The sequence below is a fragment of the Culicoides brevitarsis genome, chromosome 1 (genome assembly GCF_036172545.1).
Source record: "Culicoides brevitarsis isolate CSIRO-B50_1 chromosome 1, AGI_CSIRO_Cbre_v1, whole genome shotgun sequence".
Taxonomy (NCBI): Eukaryota; Metazoa; Arthropoda; class Insecta; order Diptera; family Ceratopogonidae; genus Culicoides; species Culicoides brevitarsis.
Genome location: NC_087085.1, coordinates 30,575,536 through 30,599,260, shown reverse-complemented (window position 1 = coordinate 30,599,260; position 23,725 = coordinate 30,575,536). Strand labels below are relative to the sequence as shown.

The following is a 23,725-nucleotide window of genomic DNA, read 5'->3' as shown; positions in this document are numbered from 1 at the left end:
TAAGAGACTCAATAAAATAAAAAATCAAGCATGCAAGAATTCGTGCCGTTATTTGAATATTGAGGCGTACAAAAATGTTTTAAGCAATAAATTATTAATTTTTATGCAAATTTTTTCAAAAAATCCTTCAAAAAGGTCAAAAAAAATTCTTTTTTATGTTTATATGATTTTTTAAAGCTTCTTGTGTACTAAAAAAGACTTTAAATAACAAAAATAGCTAAAAACCGGTACTTTTATCACCTTAATTTATCTCAGAATTTCCTTGAGTCACTATCCTCTTCGTATGTCTCATACAGAAATCATCTGAATTAACAAACCGCAATTCAACTAAAGCAAAATCTAAACAAAACAAACGAGCATGGACCATTAATTTCCTATTTTTGTTAAATTTTAAGCGAAATCTTCATTAATTCACCAATTAATTGCTCAAATCTCAACAATAAACTCACAATTTTTAAGTAAAAAGTGCAAAATCTTCCAAAAAATCATGAGTTTCATCAAACACAAAGACTTTATCGAGGAAGGAGACACCGTGATTCTCTACTTGACTGTTTTTAACATGCATGCCATCGAAGCACGGACCACAATTAAGAACAAGCTCGGCGAGATGGTCGAAAATGTCTTCCAAACGACGTACGGCGCCTTAAAGCTCAAGGACATCATTGGCGTGAAATACGGCACAAAGGTAATTTTCCCCAAATTTCCATTAAAAATTCAATTTTTCATCGAAAATTTGTCTTTTTCAGGTCAAATTAAGTCGCGGCTGGGGCTACATTCTTCAACCGACTCCCGAATTGTGGTCCGTGACGTTGCCACATCGCACGCAAATCATCTACACGCCCGATATCTCGATGATTTTATTCCAGCTCGAAATTAAGCCGGGAAGTGTGGTCATCGAATCGGGCACCGGAAGCGGGTCATTGTCCCATGCGATCTTGAGAGCGATTAAACCTCACGGGCACTTGCATACTTTCGATTTTCACGAAGTTCGGTCCCAACAGGCACGAGAGGAATTCCAAAATCACGGTTTGGGTGACTTTGTGACGTGTTACCATCGCGATGTTTGTGCCCTCGGCTTCACGGAAGAACTTAATGGCAAAGCTGACGCCGTTTTCTTGGATTTGCCAAGTCCCCATGAAGCACTGCCGCATGCGAAAAATGCCTTAAAAGAGTCGGGTGAGTGTTAATTAATTAAAAAAATGCGAATTATGGAGTGAATATTTACATAAAATGCTGCTGATGTGACAGTGATAGGTTTATCATTTTAAGTACGACGAGGCTTTGTATGGTACCGTCGTGCAAAACGCGACATTTTTCTCTGCCTTTAAAGCAATAATATGTAAAGAATTCCTTTTATTGCACCATTGTACCGTTTTCGCGTATCGCAGGACTGTTCGACGAATATTTACGGAAATGCCGCAGAAAACATAATTTCAATGAAATAAAATTGACAAGTCAAGTGATTTTTAGATTTATATTCTGTATTGTGTGTAGTATAATTTGTTGAATTGTGTCTTTTTGATGTTTCTTTTCGCTCCTTTCGACTTGCCAGATGGCGAGTTACGCGATTTTTAGTGAATAGGGTGAAACTTTTTTACACAATTTTTTTTTATTAATTAATTATTTAATTTTTTTTTTAAATTATTTAATTTTAAATTATTTAATTATTTTTTTTAATAATTTTTATTAAAATTATTATTACAATTTATTATTTTTTAAATTTAATGAATTTAATTTTATTGTTTTTTTTCTTATTCACTATTTTTAAAGAGACTTTATATTAATTTTTGTGCTTTGAAGACATTTTTTTTAAAATTTTGACAAATTTTCGAAACAAAAAAATTTTAAAAAATGTCTAACGACTTTTTTGAAACCTAAAAATTTTTGGAAAATTTGAAACTTTAATTTTTTTTAATTTTTTCTATGAAAATTAGTCTAATCCTTTGAAAAATTGCAAAATATAACAAAAATTATAGATTTCAACCAATTTTTGATGATTTCTAGTCATTTTTCGTATGTTTTGAAGGTAAAAATATTTCAAAACCATTATCATTATTCCATTATTCCCTCCTTGGATTTTCGGAAAAAATTAGGTGGGTGGACATGTGAAACATTTTTTGAAATTGCACTTGCCTTATTTATTTTTTTTCAAATTGATAATTTTTTTTTAATTTAGTATTTAATTTTAATATTTTTTTTTTGTAGAAATTTTTCTAGATAAAATTAAAATCTTTAAATTATTAAAAATTAAAATTTTTATTTAATATTTTTTTTTAATTTTAAAATAAAATAAAAATTTATTTTATTATTTAGAAATTTTTTTTTTGCAAACTATTTTTAAATAGTAAAAAATTTTAAATAGTAAAAAAATTAAATAAAAAAATAAATAAAAGAAAAAATGTCCGTATTCGAAAAAATTATTCATCCTTATTGCCAAAGAAATTTCATTCAAAAGTTCTTAGCTGATTTTAAGGAGTCAAAAGTTGACTTTTTGGGATTAAAAATTGGTTTTATGAGATTAAAAACTCACTTTTGGGGTCAAAGTTTTTTTAAGTAAAAAATACTTTAAATTTTAAGTTAAAATTGTTTTAAAAAAAAGTTAAAAAAGTTTTTGAGTCAAAATTTTAGTTTTGGGTTGACTTTTCTATCAAAACTTATTTTTTTTAATTAAATTTTTTTTTCTAAATTAAAAAATCAAGATAAAAATAAAATAAAATTAAAAATAAATACTTTCACAAAAATTCATTAATTTTATAAAGAAATCTGTTGAATAAATAAAAAAAAAAGAAATTATTAAAATTATTTTTTTTTATTTAATTTTTTACACGTATTGACTTATGTTAATTATGAAAAAAAAAACAATTTTATTAAATTAAATTAAATATTAAATAATTTTATTAAATTAATTTTTTTTTATTTATATAAAATTTTTAAAAAATTAAAAAAAATATTTTAATCAAAAGTCTCGATAATAATACAACAAAAAATTCTAAAATTAAACTTACTCGTCTTATCTCGTAACTTGCAACTGTCTCAAGTGATGACAATTGCACTTTTAAACAACAATTAAAATAAATAATTATCACACTTTATTAATCTAAAGTTGTTCGCTGATAACCTTTGTGACACCCTAAGAACGATTACAAGACTTTTCGCACATACTTCACTACTCCCAGCTGTGTGTCAGCAGAAAAAAAAGTAAATTCTATTCTAGACTTTGTGACTCACAATGCGAATACATTGCAACAAAAATATAAATAAAATAGAGAAAAAAGCCTCATTTATATAAATTTTATTTAATTGGAAATTCAATTGATCGTCTCTTTTTATAAGTCGTTGGAGAATACGACACTGAAAAAAAGTACTAATAATAATCCGAATAAAGCAGAAGATGAACGTACCTAACACATGTATCGATATGTTTTACATGAAAAATTATAATTAACAATTGTTTTATAATATACTTCGTTTGTCGTTTTCTTAAAGACCGCGGCGCGCATATTTTTGCCTTTTTTCTCTCTCTCTCGTAGCAACAACTGTCGCCTAGATAAGGAGATATTATGTTAAATGAGGTGCAAAAATGTGTCTTATTAAATATGCATTACATTGATGCCGAGTTGATATTTAGTTGCTTGCTTTGTAGGCGCTTTAGAAGTTTTTTCTTCAGATAAGGTAATTTTATCGCGTCTCCTTTTTAGAACGTTTTTTGTGTGGTTTGTTTATTTCTATGAGAAAATGAGTTTAAATTAAAATTTAAATTTATTCATCTCAAGTGATGATTATAGAAACTATGAAAAAAAAAAAATTATTTCTTCGAAAATCAAGGAGATTTTGATAGAAATCATCTTTTTGGCAGTTTTGAGTTGCAAAATGATAAAAAATGATAAATTAGAGCCCTCTGACAAATTTTTATCCATTTGGAGCAAGATTTGCCAAAAATGGCTTTGACACAGTTTTTGACATAGTTTTTGACACAGTTTTTGCTCTTGATTTAGTTTTCAAAACAAAACTATGTCAAAGAAAAAATTTTTTTTTCAGTTTCAATTTTTGGCAGTTTTGAGTTATAAAATGATTAAAAATGATAAATTAGAGCCCTCTGACAAATTTTTATCCATTTGGAGCAAGATTTGACAAAAATTGCTTTGACACAGTTTTTGACATAGTTTTGCTCTTGATTTAGTTTTCAAAACAAAACTATGTCAAAGAAAAAATTTTTTTTCAGTTTCAATTTTTTGGCAGTTTTGAGTTATAAAATGATTAAAAATGATAAATTAGAGCCCTCTGACAAATTTTTATCCATTTGGAGCAAGATTTGACAAAAATGGCTTTGACACAGTTTTTGACATAGTTTTTGACACAGTTTTGCTCTTGATTTAGTTTTCAAAACAAAACTATGTCAAAGAAAAATTTTTTTTTTCAGTTTCAATTTTTTGGCAGTTTTGAGTTATAAAATGATTAAAAATGATAAATTAGAGCCCTCTGACAAATTTTTATCCATTTGGAGCAAGATTTGACAAAAATGGCTTTGACACAGTTTTTGACATAGTTTTTGACACAGTTTTGCTCTTGATTTAGTTTTTAAAACAAAACTATGTCAAAGAAAAAAAAATTTTTCAGTTTCAATTTTTTGGCAGTTTTGAGTTATAAAATGATTAAAAATGTTAAATTAGAGCCCTCTGACAAATTTTTATCCATTTGGAGCAAGATTTGACAGAAATTGCTTTGACACAGTTTTTGACATAGTTTTTGACACAGTTTTTGCTCTTGATTTAGTTTTCAAAACAAAACTATGTCAAAGAAAAATTTTTTTTTCAGTTTCAATTTTTTGGCAGTTTGGAGTTATAAAATGATTAAAAATGTTAAATTAAAGCCCTCTGACAAATTTTTATCCATTTGGAGCAAAATTTGACAGAAATTGCTTTGACACAGTTTTTGACATAGTTTTTGCTCTTGATTTAGTTTTCAAAACAAAACTATGTCAAAGAAAAACTTTTTTTTCAGTTTCAATTTTTCGGCAGTTTTGAGTTATAAAATGATTAAAAATGATAAATTGGAGCCCTCTGACAAATTTTTATCCATTTGGAGCAAGATTTGTCAAAAATTGCTTTGACACAGTTTTTGACATAGTTTTTGACACAGTTTTGCTCTTGATTTAGTTTTCAAAACAAAACTGTGTCAAAGAAAAAAATTTTTTTCAGTTTCAATTTTTCGGCAGTTTTGAGTTATAAAATGATTCAAAATGATAAATTGGAGCCCTCTGACAAATTTTTATCCATTTGGAGCAAGATTTGACAAAAATTGCTTTGACACAGTTTTTGACATAGTTTTTGACACAGTTTTGCTCTTGATTTGGTTTTCAAAACAAAACTGTGTCAAAGAAATTTTTTTTTTTCAGTTTCAATTTTTTGCAGTTTTGAGTTATAAAATGATTAAAAATGATAAATTAGAGCCCTCTGACAAATTTTTATCCATTTGGAGCAAGATTTGACAAAAATTGCTTTGACACAGTTTTTGACATAGTTTTTGACACAGTTTTGCTCTTGATTTAGTTTTCAAAACAAAACTGTGTCAAAGAAAAAAATTTTTTTCAGTTTCAATATTTTTGCAGTTTTGAGTTATAAAATGATTAAAAATGATAAATTGGAGCCCTCTGACAAATTTTTATCCATTTGGAGCAAGATTTGACAAAAATTGCTTTGACACAGTTTTTGACATAGTTTTTGACACAGTTTTGCTCTTGATTTAGTTTTCAAAACAAAACTATGTCAAAGAAAAATTTTTTTTTCAGTTTCAATTTTTTGGCAGTTTTGAGTTATAAAATGATTAAAAATGATAAATTAGAGCCCTCTGACAAATTTTTATCCATTTGGAGCAAGATTTGACAAAAATTGCTTTGACACAGTTTTTGACATAGTTTTTGACACAGTTTTGCTCTTGATTTAGTTTTCAAAACAAAACTATGTCAAAGAAAAATTTTTTTTCAGTTTCAATTTTTTGGCAGTTTTGAGTTATAAAATGATTAAAAATGATAAATTAGAGCCCTCTGACAAATTTTTATCCATTTGGAGCAAGATTTGACAAAAAATGACACGTTTTCAAAACAAAACTATTCAAACACAGTTTTTTTATTTTTGGATAAAGTTAGGACCTAAGAAGTCTAGAAAACACAAAAAAGAAATTCTAAAACCCCCCTTTGGATTTTAGCGCTGAAATATGTGATGAAAACATGAGAATTTCAACGATTTTCACTATATTTTTAGCTTTATCAGTAGACAAACGAAATTTTTTCGAAAAATGAAATTGACCATTGAAAAGCTGAGAAAATTTCCTAAATTTTGATATATACTTTTTGTATAGTTCTAAGTATTTTACAGGAGTTATAGCAATTTTAAGTCAAAATATCGATTTTAGAGGTCCTCAGCAACGTTCTAAATATGGCTATTTTTACTAAACATTAAATATCTTTCAAATTTTACAGTACAATGTCAATATGTTATATACTGTTGTAAAGTAGAGACTCTAAGCTTTCCAACGCATATACTCAAGCAAATGTACGTATGTGAATACTGTATGTCAGGAGGGCATAAAGTTCAAAAAAGATCAAAAACTTCGAGTTTTTAGCCATTTTGAAGGCAAAAGTAGGATAAAATGGGTCCGAATGTGGAACTTTTGTATTCTATTGATTTGCAGAAACTCTAATCCTTAAAATAAACACACTTACACATATGCAGGCACACAAATACTGTACGTTAGTAGGTCGAAATTGGGAGTTTATAAATACATGTTAGAAAAAAAATAGGGCTGAAGGGTTCTTTTTCCTCTCCAATTGTCTCAAGTTATAAACTAATATGCTTTGTTGACTTATATAACATCAATAGAATACAAAAGTTCCACATTCGGACCCATTTTATCCTTCTTTTGCCTTCAAAATGGCTAAAAATTCGAAGTTTTTGATCTTTTTTGAACTTTATGCCCCCCTGACGTACAGTATTCACATACGTACATATGCTTGAGTATATGCGTTGGAAAGCTTAGAGTCTCTACTTTACAACAGTATATAACATATTGACATTGTACTGTAAAATTTGAAAGATATTTATAGTTTAGTAAAAATAGCCATATTTAGAACGTTGCTGAGGACCTCTAAAATCGATATTTTGACTTAAAATTGCTTTCCTGATACTTAGAACTATAGAAAAAAGTTTATATCAAAATTTAAAATGGTCAATTTCATTTTTCGAAAAAAATTCGTTTGTCTACTGATAAAGCTAAAAATATAGTGAAAATCGTTGAAATTCTCATGTTTTCATCACATATTTCAGCGCTAAAATCCAAAGGGGGGTTTTAGAATTTCTTTTTTGTGTTTTCTAGACTCCTTAGGCCCTAACTAATCCAAAAATACCAAAATTAGCGATGGCGTATTAATTTTGATGAAAAGCCCAAATCGAGACGTGTTTTTGACACAGTTTTGCTCTTGATTTAGTTTTTAAAACAAAACTATGTCAAAGAAAAAATTTTTTTTCAGTTTCAATTTTTCGGCAGTTTTGAGTTATAAAATGATTCAAAATGATAAATTAGAGCCCTCTGACAAATTTTTATCCATTTGGAGCAAAATTTGACAAAAATGGCTTTGACACAGTTTTTGACACAGTTTTTGACACAGTTTTGCTCTTGATTTAGTTTTTAAAACAAAACTATGTCAAAGAAAATTTTTTTTTTCAGTTTCAATTTTTTGGCAGTTTTGAGTTATAAAATGATTAAAAATGATAAATTAGAGCCCTCTGACAAATTTTTATCCATTTGGAGCAAAATTTGACAAAAATGGCTTTGACACGGTTTTTGACACAGTTTTTGATTTAGTTTTGCTCTTGATTTAGTTTTTAAAACAAAACTATGTCAAAGAAAAAAAAAATTTTTCAGTTTCAATTTTTTGGCAGTTTTGAGTTATAAAATGATTAAAAATGATAAATTAAAGCCCTCTGACAAATTTTTATCCATTTGGAGCAAAATTTGACAAAAATTGCTTTGACACAGTTTTTGATTTAGTTTTGCTCTTGATTTAGTTTTCAAAACAAAACTATGTCAAAGAAAACATTTTTTTTTCAGTTTCTATTTTAGCTTTGAAATCCATCTAAAGTTCGTTAAAACTAATTCTACGTTCTAAATTCGATATTTCAAAACTAATTAAAATCGAAAATATCTAATATATCATTTAACAGGAGACGAATCCTATACCCAAAAAGCGATTATTCAAATTCAATGATGAACTCAAGGATCAAAATCAAATTACAATCAAAGTTGATACCTGAAGCGTTATCGTTATTGCCAATTAAAACGGATTTAGTAATCGTACAAAGCATAAATTCGACATAACTTCGTTAAAGATCTAATCTTAATGGACTAAAAAAAAGTGGAGTATGTAAATATGAAAGAGCAATTGGCAGAAGCTTTAAAAAAAAATGATTTTAAAAGCTATAAGGAGATTCAAATTTTAAAAAAATTGCCCGGTATAAAGTTCTTTGAAGAGATTTTCCTCCGAATGATTTAAAACGTAAAAAATTGAACTATGAAGTATCTTAAAAATTAAAACTCGAAAAAAAATCCTTTCCCTTCTACCACGTGACAGTTTACAAGAGAAAGGCTGACAAAATAATTAAAAAACTGACATCACAATCAAACAAAAAAACCGAAAATTTCAAAATATCAACCCACAGCGAAACATTTATTAAAAAGACATAAAAAGTGAGTGGCTCATCATCATAAAAATAATCATCATCTCGACTACTATTAATACACTTACCAGTTGCTAGTTACGAGTTGATTCCGCGTTTGTAATTCCTTATAAAGTGTTTATGAATAGGAAATTGTCTCACTATACTTGATTTCTAACTCAACCACACTCACACACGAAAATTGATCTATTCTTGACTCGCATGGGCTTTTTACATTCAATTAGAGGTGCAGTTGCGAATTAAAAAGTGATTTTTGCGAAAGCAGTATAATGGCGAAAAATTGTGCAATCATCACAATTATTATATTTGTTCGCGTTTTTGTACGAAAGTTTGTCGCTTCAATGCTTCATTATTATTAATTTACTGCTGGATGCCGTTTTTTTCGGGAGAAACGGTGAAAATTGCCGCCGCAGTAATGTACATAAATGGCGATGCTGCAGAAAGACGAGAGAGAGAAAAGAAGCAGAACAATCCCATGTGGAATAATAAAGTGTGGACAAGTCGAGAGTGGCGAGGTGTGAAACTAACTAATAAATAAAATGCTTTGATCTTTCAGCGCATAAATAAACTGCTGTTGCTGCTGCTGCACATATTAGATATTATAATAGTTGACATGCGACAAGATTGGAGTGTAATAATAGTTAGTAAATACTATTTTTTTCCTCCGTGCTTGAAAGAAATCGAATCATTAGTGTGATTGCGTGTAAAACATGATGCTGTTGTTGCACTTTTGAGTATTTTTCTGGATTTTTTTTTTCTCTCTCTCCGACTATTTTATCTGCATTAATTTTATTGCATTCCACGAGTCATTCTTAACACACAAACAATTGACACTTTCTTGCAACAAATCAGGTTTATTGAATAAGTATCTGAATAAATAAGGAACAAGCAGCGACATGACATTGTTGGTTGCTTGATGAAAAACGGTTAATTTTTTATGTTTTTTTCTGCATTTTCTCAGGTGGTCGTTTTTGTTCCTTCTCGCCGTGCATCGAGCAGTCGCAACGTGTTTGTGAATTGCTGGATTCGAGTGGATTTGTGGAGATTCAGACGATTGAGGTGCTGCAGATCGAACACATTATTAAGACGAAGCATGTTCCCGTGATGGATTTTGAGTGCGTTAAAACGAAGGTGAGAAATTTGTTTTTTGTTCTTTTATTTTTTTTTTTTTTTTGAAAATATGTTAAGTACTAGTATTTACTATGAATATTTATTTTAAAAAATTTTAACTAAGGCTGGACCAAATTAATGAGCTTCTAATTTTGAAAAATTTTTACATTATTTTTTATATTTTTCAAAGTAAGTTGTAAAACTTAAAATTTTTCAAAATAATTAAAAATCTGTTATGAATTTTTATCATACAATTATTTCAAAAAATATTTCATATTTAAAAAAATAAGAAGGGATTAATTTTTTCTGTGATAAAATTTGTTTTTTTTTTTAATTTTTTTTAAAATAAATTAATTAAATTTTGTTAAATAATTTGGATAAAAAATAAATTTTTTTTTTGAGGAAAATTTTTAAGTTTTCTTAATTTTAGAATTTTTTCAAAGAAAATTGAGTTTTTATTTCCATTAACGAATATTTAATTTGAAAAAAAAAATAATATTTAAGTTTAATATTTTTTTTAATGATTTTTGGTTTAAAAAATTAAAAAAATTTTTTGAATATAAAACTTTTTAGTTATTTTATCAAAAATGAAAAAATTTTCTTTAAAAACAATTTAAAAAAATAAATTTTTATCAAAATTCATTTGATGAAGTTGCCTGAAAATTAATCTTCATCATTTTCTTGATATTCAGGATCTTCTCGTGGCGTAACTGAATCGCCATCATCTGCATGAACATCATCAGCCGCCATAATTTCCATTGATCCCTGCAACAACGCATCCTTATGAATAACTATCATCCGATATTTATCGTCGTGCTGAATACTGATCTTCGCTTTTTTCTTTTCATCCACTTTTATCACTTTTTTTCCTTCAGTTTCCTCGTCATTGGCTGTCAAAACGTCAATATATTGTCCTTGTGGCACACAAACCGGCAAATTCGCCTTAAAATGCCCATTTTTCTCGTTATTGAACGCAATGAATCCTTTATTGCCACGACAGAATCCCACTTGATTGTGTCCGTTATCCGCCCAGTTGTTAATTTTTCCATCGCCGACAATTTGACGAAAATTCACCATGTGACGAACGACGGGCCAACGATGTTCGCATGTCCAACCATGTCCTTTCGTGCAAGTTCCATCTTTTTCGAATTTTGGAGAGATAATTTTACCTTCGTCATTTGCTGGCGGAGCTCGGTTGTCCTCAAAGCCACTGATAATTGTCGGAAAGCCATAAGGATCTGCCAACATGAAAGCGAGTGCCATGCGAAATTGCGTTTTTGGCATCATTTCCAAGTCTGGAACGCGATTAGGGTCAAGAATGCCAACAGGTGAGTTGGGAATAAAGACGATTGCTTCTTCAGACGGCACAAAATCATGTTTTTGACCCAAACTCAAAATGGAATGGAGAGAATTTTCGCCTTGAAATGCATCCCGGATCTCTTTGGCGTAACGATATTCCGTCAAAACTCCCAATTCGACGTACTCCATCCGATTTATGGCGTCTTTTTCGTAGTCAATTACCTCCAAAATCATGAAAGGACGACTTTTTTCGGGAAAATCAAAGTCTGGATTTAAATTTCCGACTTTGGAAAAAATTTCCCGCAAGTGATCGGGTCTCATGTAATCCGCATTTTTGATGAAAAAACCCGCAACGCCCATCGAAACAAGTCGATTCATGAGATTTATTTGCGCATTTTGGACAAATTCCTTTCCTTGGTTCAAATCTGGCAATCCAGCTAAGCGACAACTGCGAATTTCACTGGATTTTGTGTAACTTTTAATTTCGCACGGCGCATGAAAGTCACTTGCGTTGTACTTCATTGCGGGATACATCAACATCTCCGAGTCAGCAATTGATCCTCCGGTGCCGACAATGTCTCTTCCTGTCGCCATGTGATTCAGAACCAGCTCGACGATGACACGAACTTTTGCTTTGTTACAACGTTTGATCATGTCTCGCAGCTGACTTTCGTTCCCGGATCTCGTGAAAAAATTATAAGAAATCGGCTGATATCGCTCCATCCAAGGACGACCTCGTAAAATCGCATTTTCCGTTACGGGCGACAATTGAACAGCTGCGAAGCCATGAGGACCGAGAAACGTTTCGCATTCCTTCGCGATGTCGGAATATTTCCATTCAACCAAATGCACGGTAACGGAGCGTCCTTTGTGGAAAAAGGGATTTTTCTGAGCACTCACGAGGAGGAAAATCAAAGAAATTAAGAAAAAAGCTTGCATCGCGAAACGATTTGAAAGTGACTGTGACAAGCTTCGGGAAAACGCGGGACTTTATTTAAACTTCAAGAGATATCGATGCGATCTGGCACAATTTTCAAGATAATTATGGTTATTTTCTATGTGAAGTTCATGGTTTGTCATGTTTGATTCTAGGTTTTTAGTCTGATAAGGAATTGTGATATTTTTATGCGTCATGAAATTAATTGGATTAAACTCAGAATTATTGTTTTAATCACGAAATGTTAAAAAATGTCAGTTTTTTCAGTAAAAATTTTAATTTTACTTTCATTGGGATTTCCAGACAAGAAAAAAATAATTATAAGAGGATTAAAATCTCAATTAAATTAATATTTGCACCTTTTTGTGCATTGATGTTCGTGTTAAAGTGCACTTTTAATTTTGAATCAGTGTGATTTATTTTTTCAAAATTTATTGACACAATTTTAATGATTTTTTCACTCATCAATAATTTTTTTATAATTTATTTTTTAAATTTAAAATACTTTTTGTGTCAAATTTAGTCAAAAAACTGTTTGAAAATAGTTTTCATTGAATTTAATATTTTTTTTAAGTAAATACATGTTTTTAATTGAATTATGAATTCATAAAAATAGAAAATAAAATAAAAAAATTGATTATTTACCAAAAATAATTAATGGATAATTATTTAATTATAAAAAATAATTAAAAATAATATTAATAAAATAAAATACTAAAAATAAATTAAAATTAAAATAAAATTTAAATAAATAATTAAATTAAAAATCAAATTAAAAAATGAAACAAGTAAAAAAAATGACTTTAAAAAAAATTCTGAAAATCAAGAAAAATTTTTCAATTTTTAGTAATTTTAAATTAAATAAAAATTGTAAAAAACATAAAATAAAATTTTGGAATTTTTTTTTAAAAAATTTATAAAATTAATAAAATTTTTTTAAAAAAATTTTTAAAAATTAAAAAATAAATTTTGAATTTTTTACAAATTTTATCGATTATTTTCAAACATTTTGAAAAAAATTACTTTTAAAAAAAATTGAAATAATTTTTTTAAAATTGACTTTGAACCTTCAAAAATTTTGGACAAAAAATTAAATTTATGCCATTTTTTTATTTTAAAAATTTAATATTTTTAAAATTAAATTCGCATTCTTAAATTTAAAAAAAATAATTTTTAATAACAAAAAAAAATATTTTTTTAATAGAGAATTAACACGAATATTTACACTTTTTTTTATAGAAAAATATTTATTTCAAAGTGAATTTTTATCAAAACATGCAATTATATTTTATTAAATTCGATTAGAACCGATAAATTTCTATTTACGCAAATCGTTTATCATTCAAATCTGCTGTGGATCACGAACAATTTGTAATAAGTCAACCTTGAAACATGCAAACAATTTTTTTTCAGTCTTGAAACACCTTTTTTTTGTACAAAAAATAAATTTAATTAATTTTTTTTTCTATTTCCAGCTCTCCGACGACACCAACGCCAAGGACATCGCCAGCATGAAGTCAAAAGACACGAAAAAATACGTCTCTGAGATGCCTCCCCAAACGATGCCCGGTCACACGGGTTACTTAACATTCGCCACGCTTCCCCCACTTTTCGCGAGATAACAAAATTTCTCACAAAAGATAAAATTTCAAACAAAATAAAACAATTTTCAAATAAATTGAACGTGCTTTCTTCATGCATTTTATTTAATATGTACCTTGTTGCATTTATTTGTTTATTTTTTTTTTTTGTTTACTTAACTTCTACGTATATCATATTTATTTATAGTTTCATTCATTTTTTTTATCATTTAATTTAATAACAGTTGCAGTCAAAATTGTTTTTTTTTTACACAAATTTATTTATTTTTTTTAAAAAGCACCTTTTTTAACACGTAAAAAGATTTTTTTGTTGATAATCTCAGAAAAACACCGAAAAATTGAGTGAGGCAGTTAAAAATTAAAACCCGAAATTTCATAATCTGTCTTATCTTACATAAAAAACCAGTAATTGTTGCTGTCCACGACAAAAATGACTAAAAATTCATTGAAAAAAATAAAAATTGGGTCATTTTTCCGATGAACCGATAAAATATTGAAGAGGGATTTGACACTAATTGACGGATTGTGACGTGGAATGATCCGGAATTGCGCGAAATGCATGAAAATGGGTTCAGTGAAGAAAAATTCGTGCGTGACGTGGTGCGACACAGCACAAAAATCTTCAAAGAAGGCCATTTTCATACAACGAATTTTTGTTTGAACAGCTTTTTATTGAGTTTCTATTGGATTTCTATTGAAAAAAGGTAAATATTGATTTTTTTTGTCAAGTTTTTTACTCCTTATCTCCCTCTCAATGCCTAAAATTAATTCTGAACCGCGCGATTTTACGACGAGCCATTTGTCGCGACTTTATCGAAGAAGGATTTGACTTTTTCAAAGACACAGTCGGGTCCTTCGCATGCATCGACGGTGTTAACGAGCCCCTGTTTGCGATAATATTCGATAATTGGCTTCGTGTCGTTCTCGTAGGTGACTAGACGTTTCTTTAAACTCTCCAAATTGTCATCGACTCGTCCACTTCCGGCTTGTCCGCGCTTCAAACAACGATCGATGAACACTTCCGTGGGTCCGTCGAAGAACAAGACGAATTGTTCGTTCACTTTTTCTGCCATTTGTTTCTTCCATCCGCTCAAATTGTCCTCATTTCGCGGAAATCCGTCGATTAAAAAGCTGTTTTTGCCCGTTTCCTGTGCAAAAAAATCGAATTTGACGTAACACAAAATTGGCCTTGAAACAATTTTATCCAATTAACTCACCTTTTTGCTCTTAATCATCGCGTTCTCCAGCAAACTGCACGTAATTTCCACCGGGACAATTTTTCCGTTTTTGATGCAATCCTCGATAAGTTGCCCGAATTCGGAATCGGGTCGTGCCCGTTCTTCGCGTAGCAAGTCGCCAGCTGACAGATGCACGTACCCGTAGTGCTCGACAATTTTGCTGCATTGCGTGCCCTTGCCGCTGCCCGGAGCACCCAAGACAAATACTACTTTTGGTTTGGCGGAGGCCATTCTGCTGAATGCGCTGTACCAATTGAAACGATGACTACTCGATAAAATTGCAGACTTTGCACGTTGGCGAAGTACGGTGAAGTCGTTGAGTGGTGATGACGGAGTGAAATAATGAAGGTGTCTAATACTTTTCGTGGCCGAAACTAAGCGACTGAGGATGACGCGGTGCGACATAAAATGACGAACTGCGGGCAAGCTGACGACCGAAGACCGACGGAACGGAGTTTTTTTATGTGTGAAAAGCTGGAATTTGTCACTTTTTTTCTGCGCGAGAGAGAGAGACGTTTCACACACTTTTCGCTTAGACGATGCCGAATGAAGAAAGTGACAGCGGTTTTTGATTTTGTAATGGGCTTGATGACGTTGAATGGGGTGACTTGCGATTTTTATGCTTTTGAATAAAAATATTTTTATTTAAATCAAATTAATTCTTAAAATTATTTTTAATTAATTTAATAAATTATTATTATTAATAATTAAAAAAATATTTTTTTTTATTTTATAAAATTAAATAATACCTAAAAAATAAAAAAAAAACTTGGAAAATTTAGATAATTTTTTTTTTGTATTTTTTTAACAAAAAAAATAAAATAAATCAATTTTGAATTTATTTTCAATTTTTTTTTTATTTTAATTATTTAAATAATTTTAATTTTTTTTAAATAAATTTATTTTTTTTACGAATTTCTACGAAAAATGTTATTGAATTAAAATTTATTTAAATAATTAATAAAAATATTTTTTATTTTTTAAAATAAATTAAATTAAGCAATAATAAATAAATAAAATAACTTAAAAAAATTGGGAAATTCAGATATTTTTTTTTTATTTTTAAAATTTTATTTAATTTATTTTTTTTTTAATTTAATTTATTTTTTTTTTATTTTTTTTTCACGAATTTCTATTAATATTTTCGTAGAATTTTTTTTTATCGTTTTATTTAAATATAATTTTTCAATTATTTTTATAAATAATTTTTATATGATTTTAATCATAATTTTGAATAATTTTACTTTCGCGTAAAAATTTTTATTTCGCTATTTTACTTTAAATAATTATTTTACTTTCATCCTTTAATTTAGAAATGATTCAATAAAAGGGATAAAAAATAATTTTAAAATTGTAAAAAAATCTTAATTATTCAAAATTTTTACAAAAAAAATCGGAACAAAAATGAACCTCTTCTTAAAAAAAACAAAAATTATTAAAATAATTATTTTATTGTGAAAATATAATTTTAATTTAATATTAAAATTAATTTTTAAAATTCGTTAAATATTTAAATAAAATAATTTATTTATTTTTTTTTAATTATTTATTTTTATTTGTGAAAATTATTATTAAATATTTTTTCCTTGAGAAAAAATAAAAACTTCGTTGAAAATTTATCAAAAAAATATTTTTTTTAAAAAAAATCTTTAAAATGTTTACCACAAAATTCAATTTTCAATGAAAAAATAAATAAATAAAAACTTAATTAAAAAAATATATTTGAGGTATAAAATTTAAAATAAATTAAGTAAAATAATTAATTAAATTAATTTAATTAATAAATTTTGTAAATAAAATTTAATTCTAAAATTAATGAATTTTAATTTACTTTTATTATTTAAATTATTTTATGATTATTTTTGATTTTTTTTTTATTATTTTTTCTACTTTTCTTTAAAAATGCCTCAATAAAAATTTTTGACATAAGAAAACGTCACGACAACTAACGGTCCTTTCAAACCGAGAAAAAGTCGGGAAAACAGCACGACCCCAACTCCCCAACTTGACGTCTATTGATTTGTGTCCTTGATTTTTCACTTCAAAAAGAAAATTTTTACCACAAGAAAATCTTTTTACTACAATGTTAATCAATCTCTGTTGAAATTTACATTTATACAAACCACTGTCTGACTTTCATCGTTACCGTTGTGCTCTAAAGTGACGACAAAACCTTGTGATAAACAATTCTTTTTTACATACAAAAAAAAAAGTTGTCAACATGAATTTTTCTCTATTGCCCGTTTACACTTTCTACAAGAACTTCCCACTTTTTGGATGCCCCGCAATGGGCACAGTCCGAATTTAAACTCGACCCGGAACAAAAAATAAGCAATGATCATTTCTCTGTGATTTCTCAGTGTGTTAACAACAACATGTCGTCGCGTCTTGGAGAATCCTTTCGACATCCTTTCGTTGTTGTTGTTGTAAATTTTTAATATATTTATTGTTGATCTATATACAATTGACGTGAAATCTGCGAATAAAACGCAAAAAAAGACACAAAATGGGGAATGGCATGAACAAAGTGTTGCCCGGACTGTATGTTGGCTCGTATCGGGACTCCAAGGATGTCAATCAACTGGAAAAATACGAAATAACTCACGTAATTGCCATTCACGATAGTCCCAAGAGGCTCTACGCTAATTTGCATTATCTCATGATTATGGCGTCAGATTCGCCGGACCAGGTGAGTGTCTCTCTAATTATTAATTTATTTCTAAAATTCAAAAAAAAAAAAATATTTTTGATTAAAATTAGTAAAATTATTTTAATAATTTTAAACTAAAATAATATGAAATAAATAATTAATCAAAAAATTTTCAATTTAAATTAATATAAATTAATGAAATAAAAAATTGAAATTAATTAAAAAAAAATTATAAATATAAATTTTTTAAATGAAATTTTAAATAAAAAATTAAATGAAAAAAAATAAAGTGTAAATAATTTTTTCATTGAATTTTAATAACTATTTTACAAGATTAAATTAAACAAATAAATTTGAAAATTGCAAATAATATTAGTGAATGGTTCATTCAAATAATTTTAAATTAATATTTTTTTAATTTATTAAAATATTTATTAACTTTCTAATGAAAAAAAATAATAAAATTAATTTAAAAATAAAATTAAATTTAAATTAAAAAATTTTATTAATTTAATAAAAAGTTATTAATTTAAAATTAATAAATTAAAAATTAATTAAAAAATAAATTAAAATTTTAAATATAAATTAACATATTTAAATTTTAAATTTAAAATTAAAAAGAAATAAAAAAAATTAAATATTAATTTTGAAATAAAAATGCTTCCATTTGCTAGAAATAAATTAAGATAAACCTATTCAAAAATTACATTAAAATTAATTAAAAATTACTTTTTTTTTAATTTATTTGAAAATTTTATTTAATTTAAATCAATAAAAAATTAAATTAAAAAATAATTAATTATTTTTTATAACTTTAAAAAAAATTAGAACAGAAAATATACTTTTGAAAAATATCTAGAAGAAATTAAAAATTATTTAAATTTTTTTAAAATTAAAAAAAAAAATTAAAAAAAAAATTATTTAATTTAAATTAATATAAATTTATTTTAAATAATTTTAAAAATAAAAATTATTTAAAATTTTTTTTCAGAATTTGACGCAATACTTTCCACTCTGCAACGATTTCATACACAGCGCTCGACTGCAAGAGAAAAACGTGCTGATCCACTGTCTCGCTGGCATGAGTCGCAGCGTCACGGTCTGCGTGGCATACATCATGTCGGTAACGAACCTCAATTGGCAGGAAGCTCTCAAGGTTGTGCGTTCGGGCCGCCAAATCGCGAATCCCAACAAAGGCTTCCAAAGCCAACTGCAAGACTTTGAAATGTTCAAGCTCGAAGAAGAGCGCCTCCGACTTAAAGAACGCTACCCAAGTCTCGCCCTCATCGACTTTGATCGCGAAAACTGTGATATCGCGCTCAAAAACTACGAAGTGATGCTCGCGCGCAAGACGATCTGCGAGGGAAGCTGCAAAAAAGGTGAAAATTGTCCCACCGGAGTGTGTCGCGCGGACCAGAAAGCCAATCTCCGGCGGAAACAATCACAATCGAGTAACTTGAGTCTGAATTCCATCACATCCACATCATCCAACAGCAGAACGCGATCGTGTCCCTCGTCGCCGCGTCACAGCAAACATCTCGATTCTGCCTCGCGATGCGTTTCGTTGCAAGATGACGACGAAATCATGGAGCTCCGTGACAGCATTCCGCGTCCCTCGTCAATGTCCCTGAGTCGCAGTTCGAGTATCGCAAGCAATCATCACGCGAATCGCGGATATCAGGGACCACGTGGTCTGATGTCGTACACTTCGCCTTCGACGAGCAAAATTCCGACTTCGGCACCGCCATCACTGCGAAATTCCCGCATTGATTTGTCATCTTCGGCGTATGGATGTTCGCCCGGCAGCAGTGGGAGTTCGAGCGGAAGACCATCGAGTGCAGGGACCGTCATAAATGTCGTGAGTCGATCGAAATTGGACCGCACAGCATCTCGCACATCGCTTTCGTCGCTGCAACGTGGAAGTAGCGCGAGCAGCAATAGTAGCGGAAGTGGAAATATCCCCACAGGAAAACCTCCTCCGTCGCCCAAACGGACCCTCAGGCGATATAATGCCTCTTAAGCTTCCCTTAACACAAAAACACTTTGCCAAAGGGGTGGACTGACATTCATTTTTAGGTAAAAAATTAAAATATTTTTAAAAAATTCGGCAAAAAAAAAATTCATAATTGAGCAAAAATTTAAGAAATAAAATTTTTTCCTCAAGGTTTTTATGGAAAACAGTCGTTAAATTTACAATTTTCTTCCAAATTTTTTAATTAAAGACTGTTTTTCATTTTTTTTAAAATTAAGGCAAATGCAATAATTAGAAATTTTTCACATAGGTTTTTTAAAAAATCTAAAATTATTTTTTTAATAATTTAAATGACAATTATAACGAAATTATTTTATTTTGTTTTTGTCAAAATTTAATTTTTTGAATTTTTATTAATTTTATAAACAAAAAATTGTACTTTTTAAAATTAAAATTAATTCAAAAATTTTTAATTTAAATTTTAAAGAGCTAAGATATTTTTCAATTTATTAATTAATTAAATTTTTTATTAATTTTTTATTTTTTTTTTTTATTAAAATTTTTTATTAATTTTAAAACAAATTTTTTAATTTTTTTTTTTTTGCTTTGTAATTAATCGAAATTCATTAAAAAATTAATTTCTTCGAAAATTTTAAAAAATTTTTCTTCATGATTTTTTTTTTAATTTTAAAACACAAATTGAATTCATTTATAAAATAAAAATATTATTTAAAATTTCAAAATTTAAAAATTTATAAATTTTTTCAAAATTTTATTTTTATCAAAAAATTCTAATTAAATATTTTGCAGAAAAAATTTTTTTTTTCGAATAAAAAATTGAAACCTTTAAATTTTTGGAGCAATTTTTAAAAATTTACACATGAACAGCAAATAAAAATTTTTATTTATTTTTTTTTTTAATTTTAGAGATTTTCTTAATAAAAAAAAATATTTTTTTAACAAAAATAATGTGAAAAAATTAAAAAAAAAAATGCATTTGCCTATTTAATTGAAAAAAATTTAAAACATTTTTAAACAAAAAAAATCTTCCAAATTAAATCTAAAATTTGTAAAATTTATAAACAAAAAAATATTAAGAGGAAAATTATTGAAATCAATGCCAGAATAAATTTTTCAACGACAGTCCACCCCTTCACTCCACACATCGCGCCGTACCTGTCCATCCAGCTCACTCCATTGCACCTCTCACACCAAAAAAAACTTAATTGAGTTATATTCAATCAATTGATATTAAAAATTAAAAATAGATTCTAGTAGACGACCCAATGCTCAAATGAACAACAATTTTTGTGACAAAAAACAAACAATCATAGAAATTGCGATCAATTATGATTTTTTGTACACTCTCCAATAAAAACAACCAACACACATAATCATATGTTAGACAAGTTTTTAATTAAATGAGACTGCTAGTGTCTCAGTTTCCGTGATAATCGTGCTTCTATGACCAAAAAAGAGACATATTTCTAACAAAAAAACGTTAACACCCGCCCTCTTTGAACTATCTGTGTGTGCAAAAAAAGAACAAATAGCGAACAAATCATTACTTAGAAACAAAAAAAAACTATTTATTATGAAAAAAAATTTATATTCTTCTACAAAAAAAAAATCATGATATCGTAGGACTTTTTTGAATGTATAGCAATAGAAAATAATTAAGAAAAAAAAACAAGAACGTAAAAAAATACTTATCAGTCGAAAGAAAGTACAAGAAAAAAGATCTCAAATGAAAATAAAAAAAATAATTTAAACACAAAAAAACACACATATGCTTAGTCAAAGTTTTAGTCATAAAAAAATAGCAAAACAGTTGAATTAATATATTTATTATTAAGAGTTGATGATGAAAAAAAAAATAATAATAAAGTATAAAAAGTAATTTTAAGGAAACTGGAAAAAAAATCACATTTATCGCATTTATAATTAATTAAAAAAAAAACAATTAAATTAAATTAGAGAGACAATATTTATCATTAGAGAACAAAAAAAAAACAAAAAAAAAAAAATATTTTTAACTGGCAAAATTTTCAACAAGCGCTAAAGCAACAAAAAAAAGACAAATGATGCAGCTTTTGGCAGCGCAAAAATCACAATGCCGGTCAAAGTCGGAATACATAATTTGATGGGGGGTTTTGTGGCGATGGATTTATCAGTGGTAAATAAATGATAAAAAAATATAAATTTTATAAAAATTAATAAATTAAAAAAAAAAATTAAGTAATTTAATTGAATTAATATTTTTGGTAAAAAGTACTAAAAACAATTTTTTTAATTGAATTTTTTTTAATTAATTTTAATTTATTTATTTAATTTTTTATTTATTTAATTAATTAATAAAAATTTCTTTTATTTATACCAAATTGAAAAATTTTAATTTAAAAATTTTAAAATAATTTTTTTAAAATTAAATTAAATTAACTAATTAAATTAAAATTTATTAGAAAATTCAAAATATTATTTTTATTCAATTTTATTTAATTCTTAATTAATTTTGTATAATTTTTTTTTTAAATTAATTATTGGTGTAGTTTTAATACAAAAACAATTAATTTATTTTTTTAAATAAGCAAAATAATACTTATTTTTAAATAATTATTTTGAAAAAATTTTGTTTATCACAAAAAGGAGCTAAAAAAATAAAAAAACTCAAAAAATTTACTTTCATGGAAAATAATTTTTAAAATAATTAATAAGAAAATAAATTAATAATAATTATTAAGAAAATAATTTTTAAAATTATTTTTTTTTTATTAAAATTTTTAGTTTTTTTGTGTTTTTTCTTTCTTTTTTTTTTTTTTTTTTGAAAAATAAATATTAAAAATCAATTTTAAAGAAAATTAAAAAAAATATTTTTTTTTAAAAAGCTTTTAAAGTTAAATTTATTTTTTGAATAAATATTTTTTTTTAATATTTAATATTTTTTTTTATGAAATTTAAAAATTAAAATCAATAAAAAAAATAAATTTGACTAATCATCGCCACTGAAAAATCGATCCCACAAAACTCTCAATTAAAAACAAAGGAAAAATCTTTGCTGTGCTTAGAAATAAAAAAACGCTTAAAAAAAATTAATTTTCTACAAAAAATTGGAAAAACCAATTAAAAAATGGAGGCAGCTCTTCCGACTAATTTGTAGATTATAAGAAAAAAAAAATTGTTACAAAAAAAATAGTTTATAGAAGTTAAAAATGTTATGAAAAAAACCCCTTCGAATATTGAGGAGACTTTTTGAGACTGGATCTCAATCTGAATCTCTCTCTTTCACTCCGAACGTCTTTCGGAGTTAATCACGTTAAAATTATTGCCACACCAAAAATTTTCCCCCTTCCACAAATCACAAAAATTTAAAATTTCCAAAAAATTATTGGCTCGAACAGCTTTGAACGGAATGGCATCAAAAGTAGTGATAGGACTTGAAAAGATTGTCTCGCAAATGAAATGCTCAATTATTTATTTATTTTTCGCTAAAATTGACAATTTTCGACCTGGTTTCACCCATGAAAAGTTGTTACCTGTAAAAGTGATAAAAAAATTTATGTAAAATTATGTTAGAAATGATGAAATGTTTATAAAATGTTGAGAATTGTTACCCGAAAAAACAAGTGCGCTAGAAATGTTATGTAGAGAAAGTGTCACGAAACTTGGCTTTATAAAAATAAAGAAAAGGAAACGTTATTTTTTCAGTTTTTTACGATTTTCAGCTTCATCAAAGGGATTTTCTCGCTTTTTTTCTGAGGTTTCTCCTTCGATTTCGGATTTTTTGTTGATTTTCAGTCTAAAATTCACTTCCATGCGCCTTTTATTGAGTTTGGCGCGCGTTTCTTCGACACTTTCGCGCTCAAAAGCATACGAAATGTGCAAAATTCCTCCCATAAAGTTCCGGGCATCGTTGAATTTCTTCGCTTTTCGAGCCGATTCCTCTTTTTCGAACGCCACATGGAAGCAATCCGTGAAAAGTTCCAATTTTGCACCGGATTTTGTGATTTCATCGCTAATGTTCTCGATGTGAACGATATTTCCGCACTTCTGAAGCAGTTTTTTCAAGTCGTTTTTGAGATTTACTCGAGGAACGCCGAAAATATAGAGATGTTTGGACTCATTTGTCACGGAATAGGCCTAAAAATGGAAGTTTTTGATGAAAAATTTGTTTGATGTAAAGGAATTT

General features: G+C 27.5%; 4 protein-coding genes across 4 annotated transcripts in view; 2 read left to right on the top strand and 2 right to left on the bottom strand.

The window, feature by feature from the left end:
• Window positions 1-23,725, bottom strand: part of LOC134837158 (RNA-binding protein 48) — a 69,966-nt gene that overhangs the window by 46,051 nt on the left and 190 nt on the right. The window contains exons 2-3 of the mRNA XM_063852502.1: window positions 23,151-23,676; window positions 22,826-23,072 (exon numbers count right to left, since the gene is read on the bottom strand). Coding sequence (XP_063708572.1) covers window positions 23,233-23,676 — 444 coding nt within the window. The 3' untranslated portion in view covers window positions 22,826-23,072; window positions 23,151-23,232. The remainder of the gene's footprint in view (window positions 1-22,825; window positions 23,073-23,150; window positions 23,677-23,725) is intronic.
• LOC134832052 (tRNA (adenine(58)-N(1))-methyltransferase catalytic subunit TRMT61A) lies at window positions 343-13,700 on the top strand. The gene is made up of 4 exons (XM_063845944.1): window positions 343-685; window positions 747-1,176; window positions 9,694-9,863; window positions 13,554-13,700. Exons 1-4 carry the CDS (start codon window positions 488-490, stop codon window positions 13,698-13,700), a joined length of 945 nt encoding a protein of 314 aa, XP_063702014.1. The 5' UTR covers window positions 343-487.
• Window positions 13,524-15,458, bottom strand: LOC134832061 (UMP-CMP kinase). The gene is made up of 2 exons (XM_063845953.1): window positions 14,897-15,458; window positions 13,524-14,827 (listed from the first exon to the last, which is right to left on the bottom strand). The coding sequence occupies exons 1-2, from the start codon at window positions 15,320-15,322 to the stop codon at window positions 14,465-14,467; spliced, it is 789 nt and encodes a 262-aa protein (XP_063702023.1). The 5' UTR covers window positions 15,323-15,458; the 3' UTR covers window positions 13,524-14,464.
• LOC134827058 (dual specificity protein phosphatase 15) lies at window positions 17,030-19,587 on the top strand. Its single transcript, XM_063839591.1, has 2 exons — window positions 17,030-17,606; window positions 18,559-19,587. Exons 1-2 carry the CDS (start codon window positions 17,424-17,426, stop codon window positions 19,585-19,587), a joined length of 1,212 nt encoding a protein of 403 aa, XP_063695661.1. The 5' UTR covers window positions 17,030-17,423.

Excerpts from the sequence above, each read along its gene's own strand:
- LOC134832052 (XM_063845944.1), top strand. The coding sequence starts at position 488 with ATGAGTTTCATCAAACACAAAGACTTTATCGAGGAAGGAGACACCGTG. Across the intron at positions 1,177-9,693 it reads AAATGCCTTAAAAGAGTCGG|GTGGTCGTTTTTGTTCCTTC; the intron begins GTGAGTGTTAAT and ends GCATTTTCTCAG. Across the intron at positions 9,864-13,553 it reads TTGAGTGCGTTAAAACGAAG|CTCTCCGACGACACCAACGC; the intron begins GTGAGAAATTTG and ends TTCTATTTCCAG.
- LOC134827058 (XM_063839591.1), top strand. The coding sequence starts at position 17,424 with ATGGGGAATGGCATGAACAAAGTGTTGCCCGGACTGTATGTTGGCTCG. Across the intron at positions 17,607-18,558 it reads CGTCAGATTCGCCGGACCAG|AATTTGACGCAATACTTTCC; the intron begins GTGAGTGTCTCT and ends ATTTTTTTTCAG.
- LOC134832061 (XM_063845953.1), bottom strand. The coding sequence starts at position 15,322 with ATGTCGCACCGCGTCATCCTCAGTCGCTTAGTTTCGGCCACGAAAAGT. Across the intron at positions 14,828-14,896 it reads CGATGATTAAGAGCAAAAAG|GAAACGGGCAAAAACAGCTT; the intron begins GTGAGTTAATTG and ends TTTTTTGCACAG.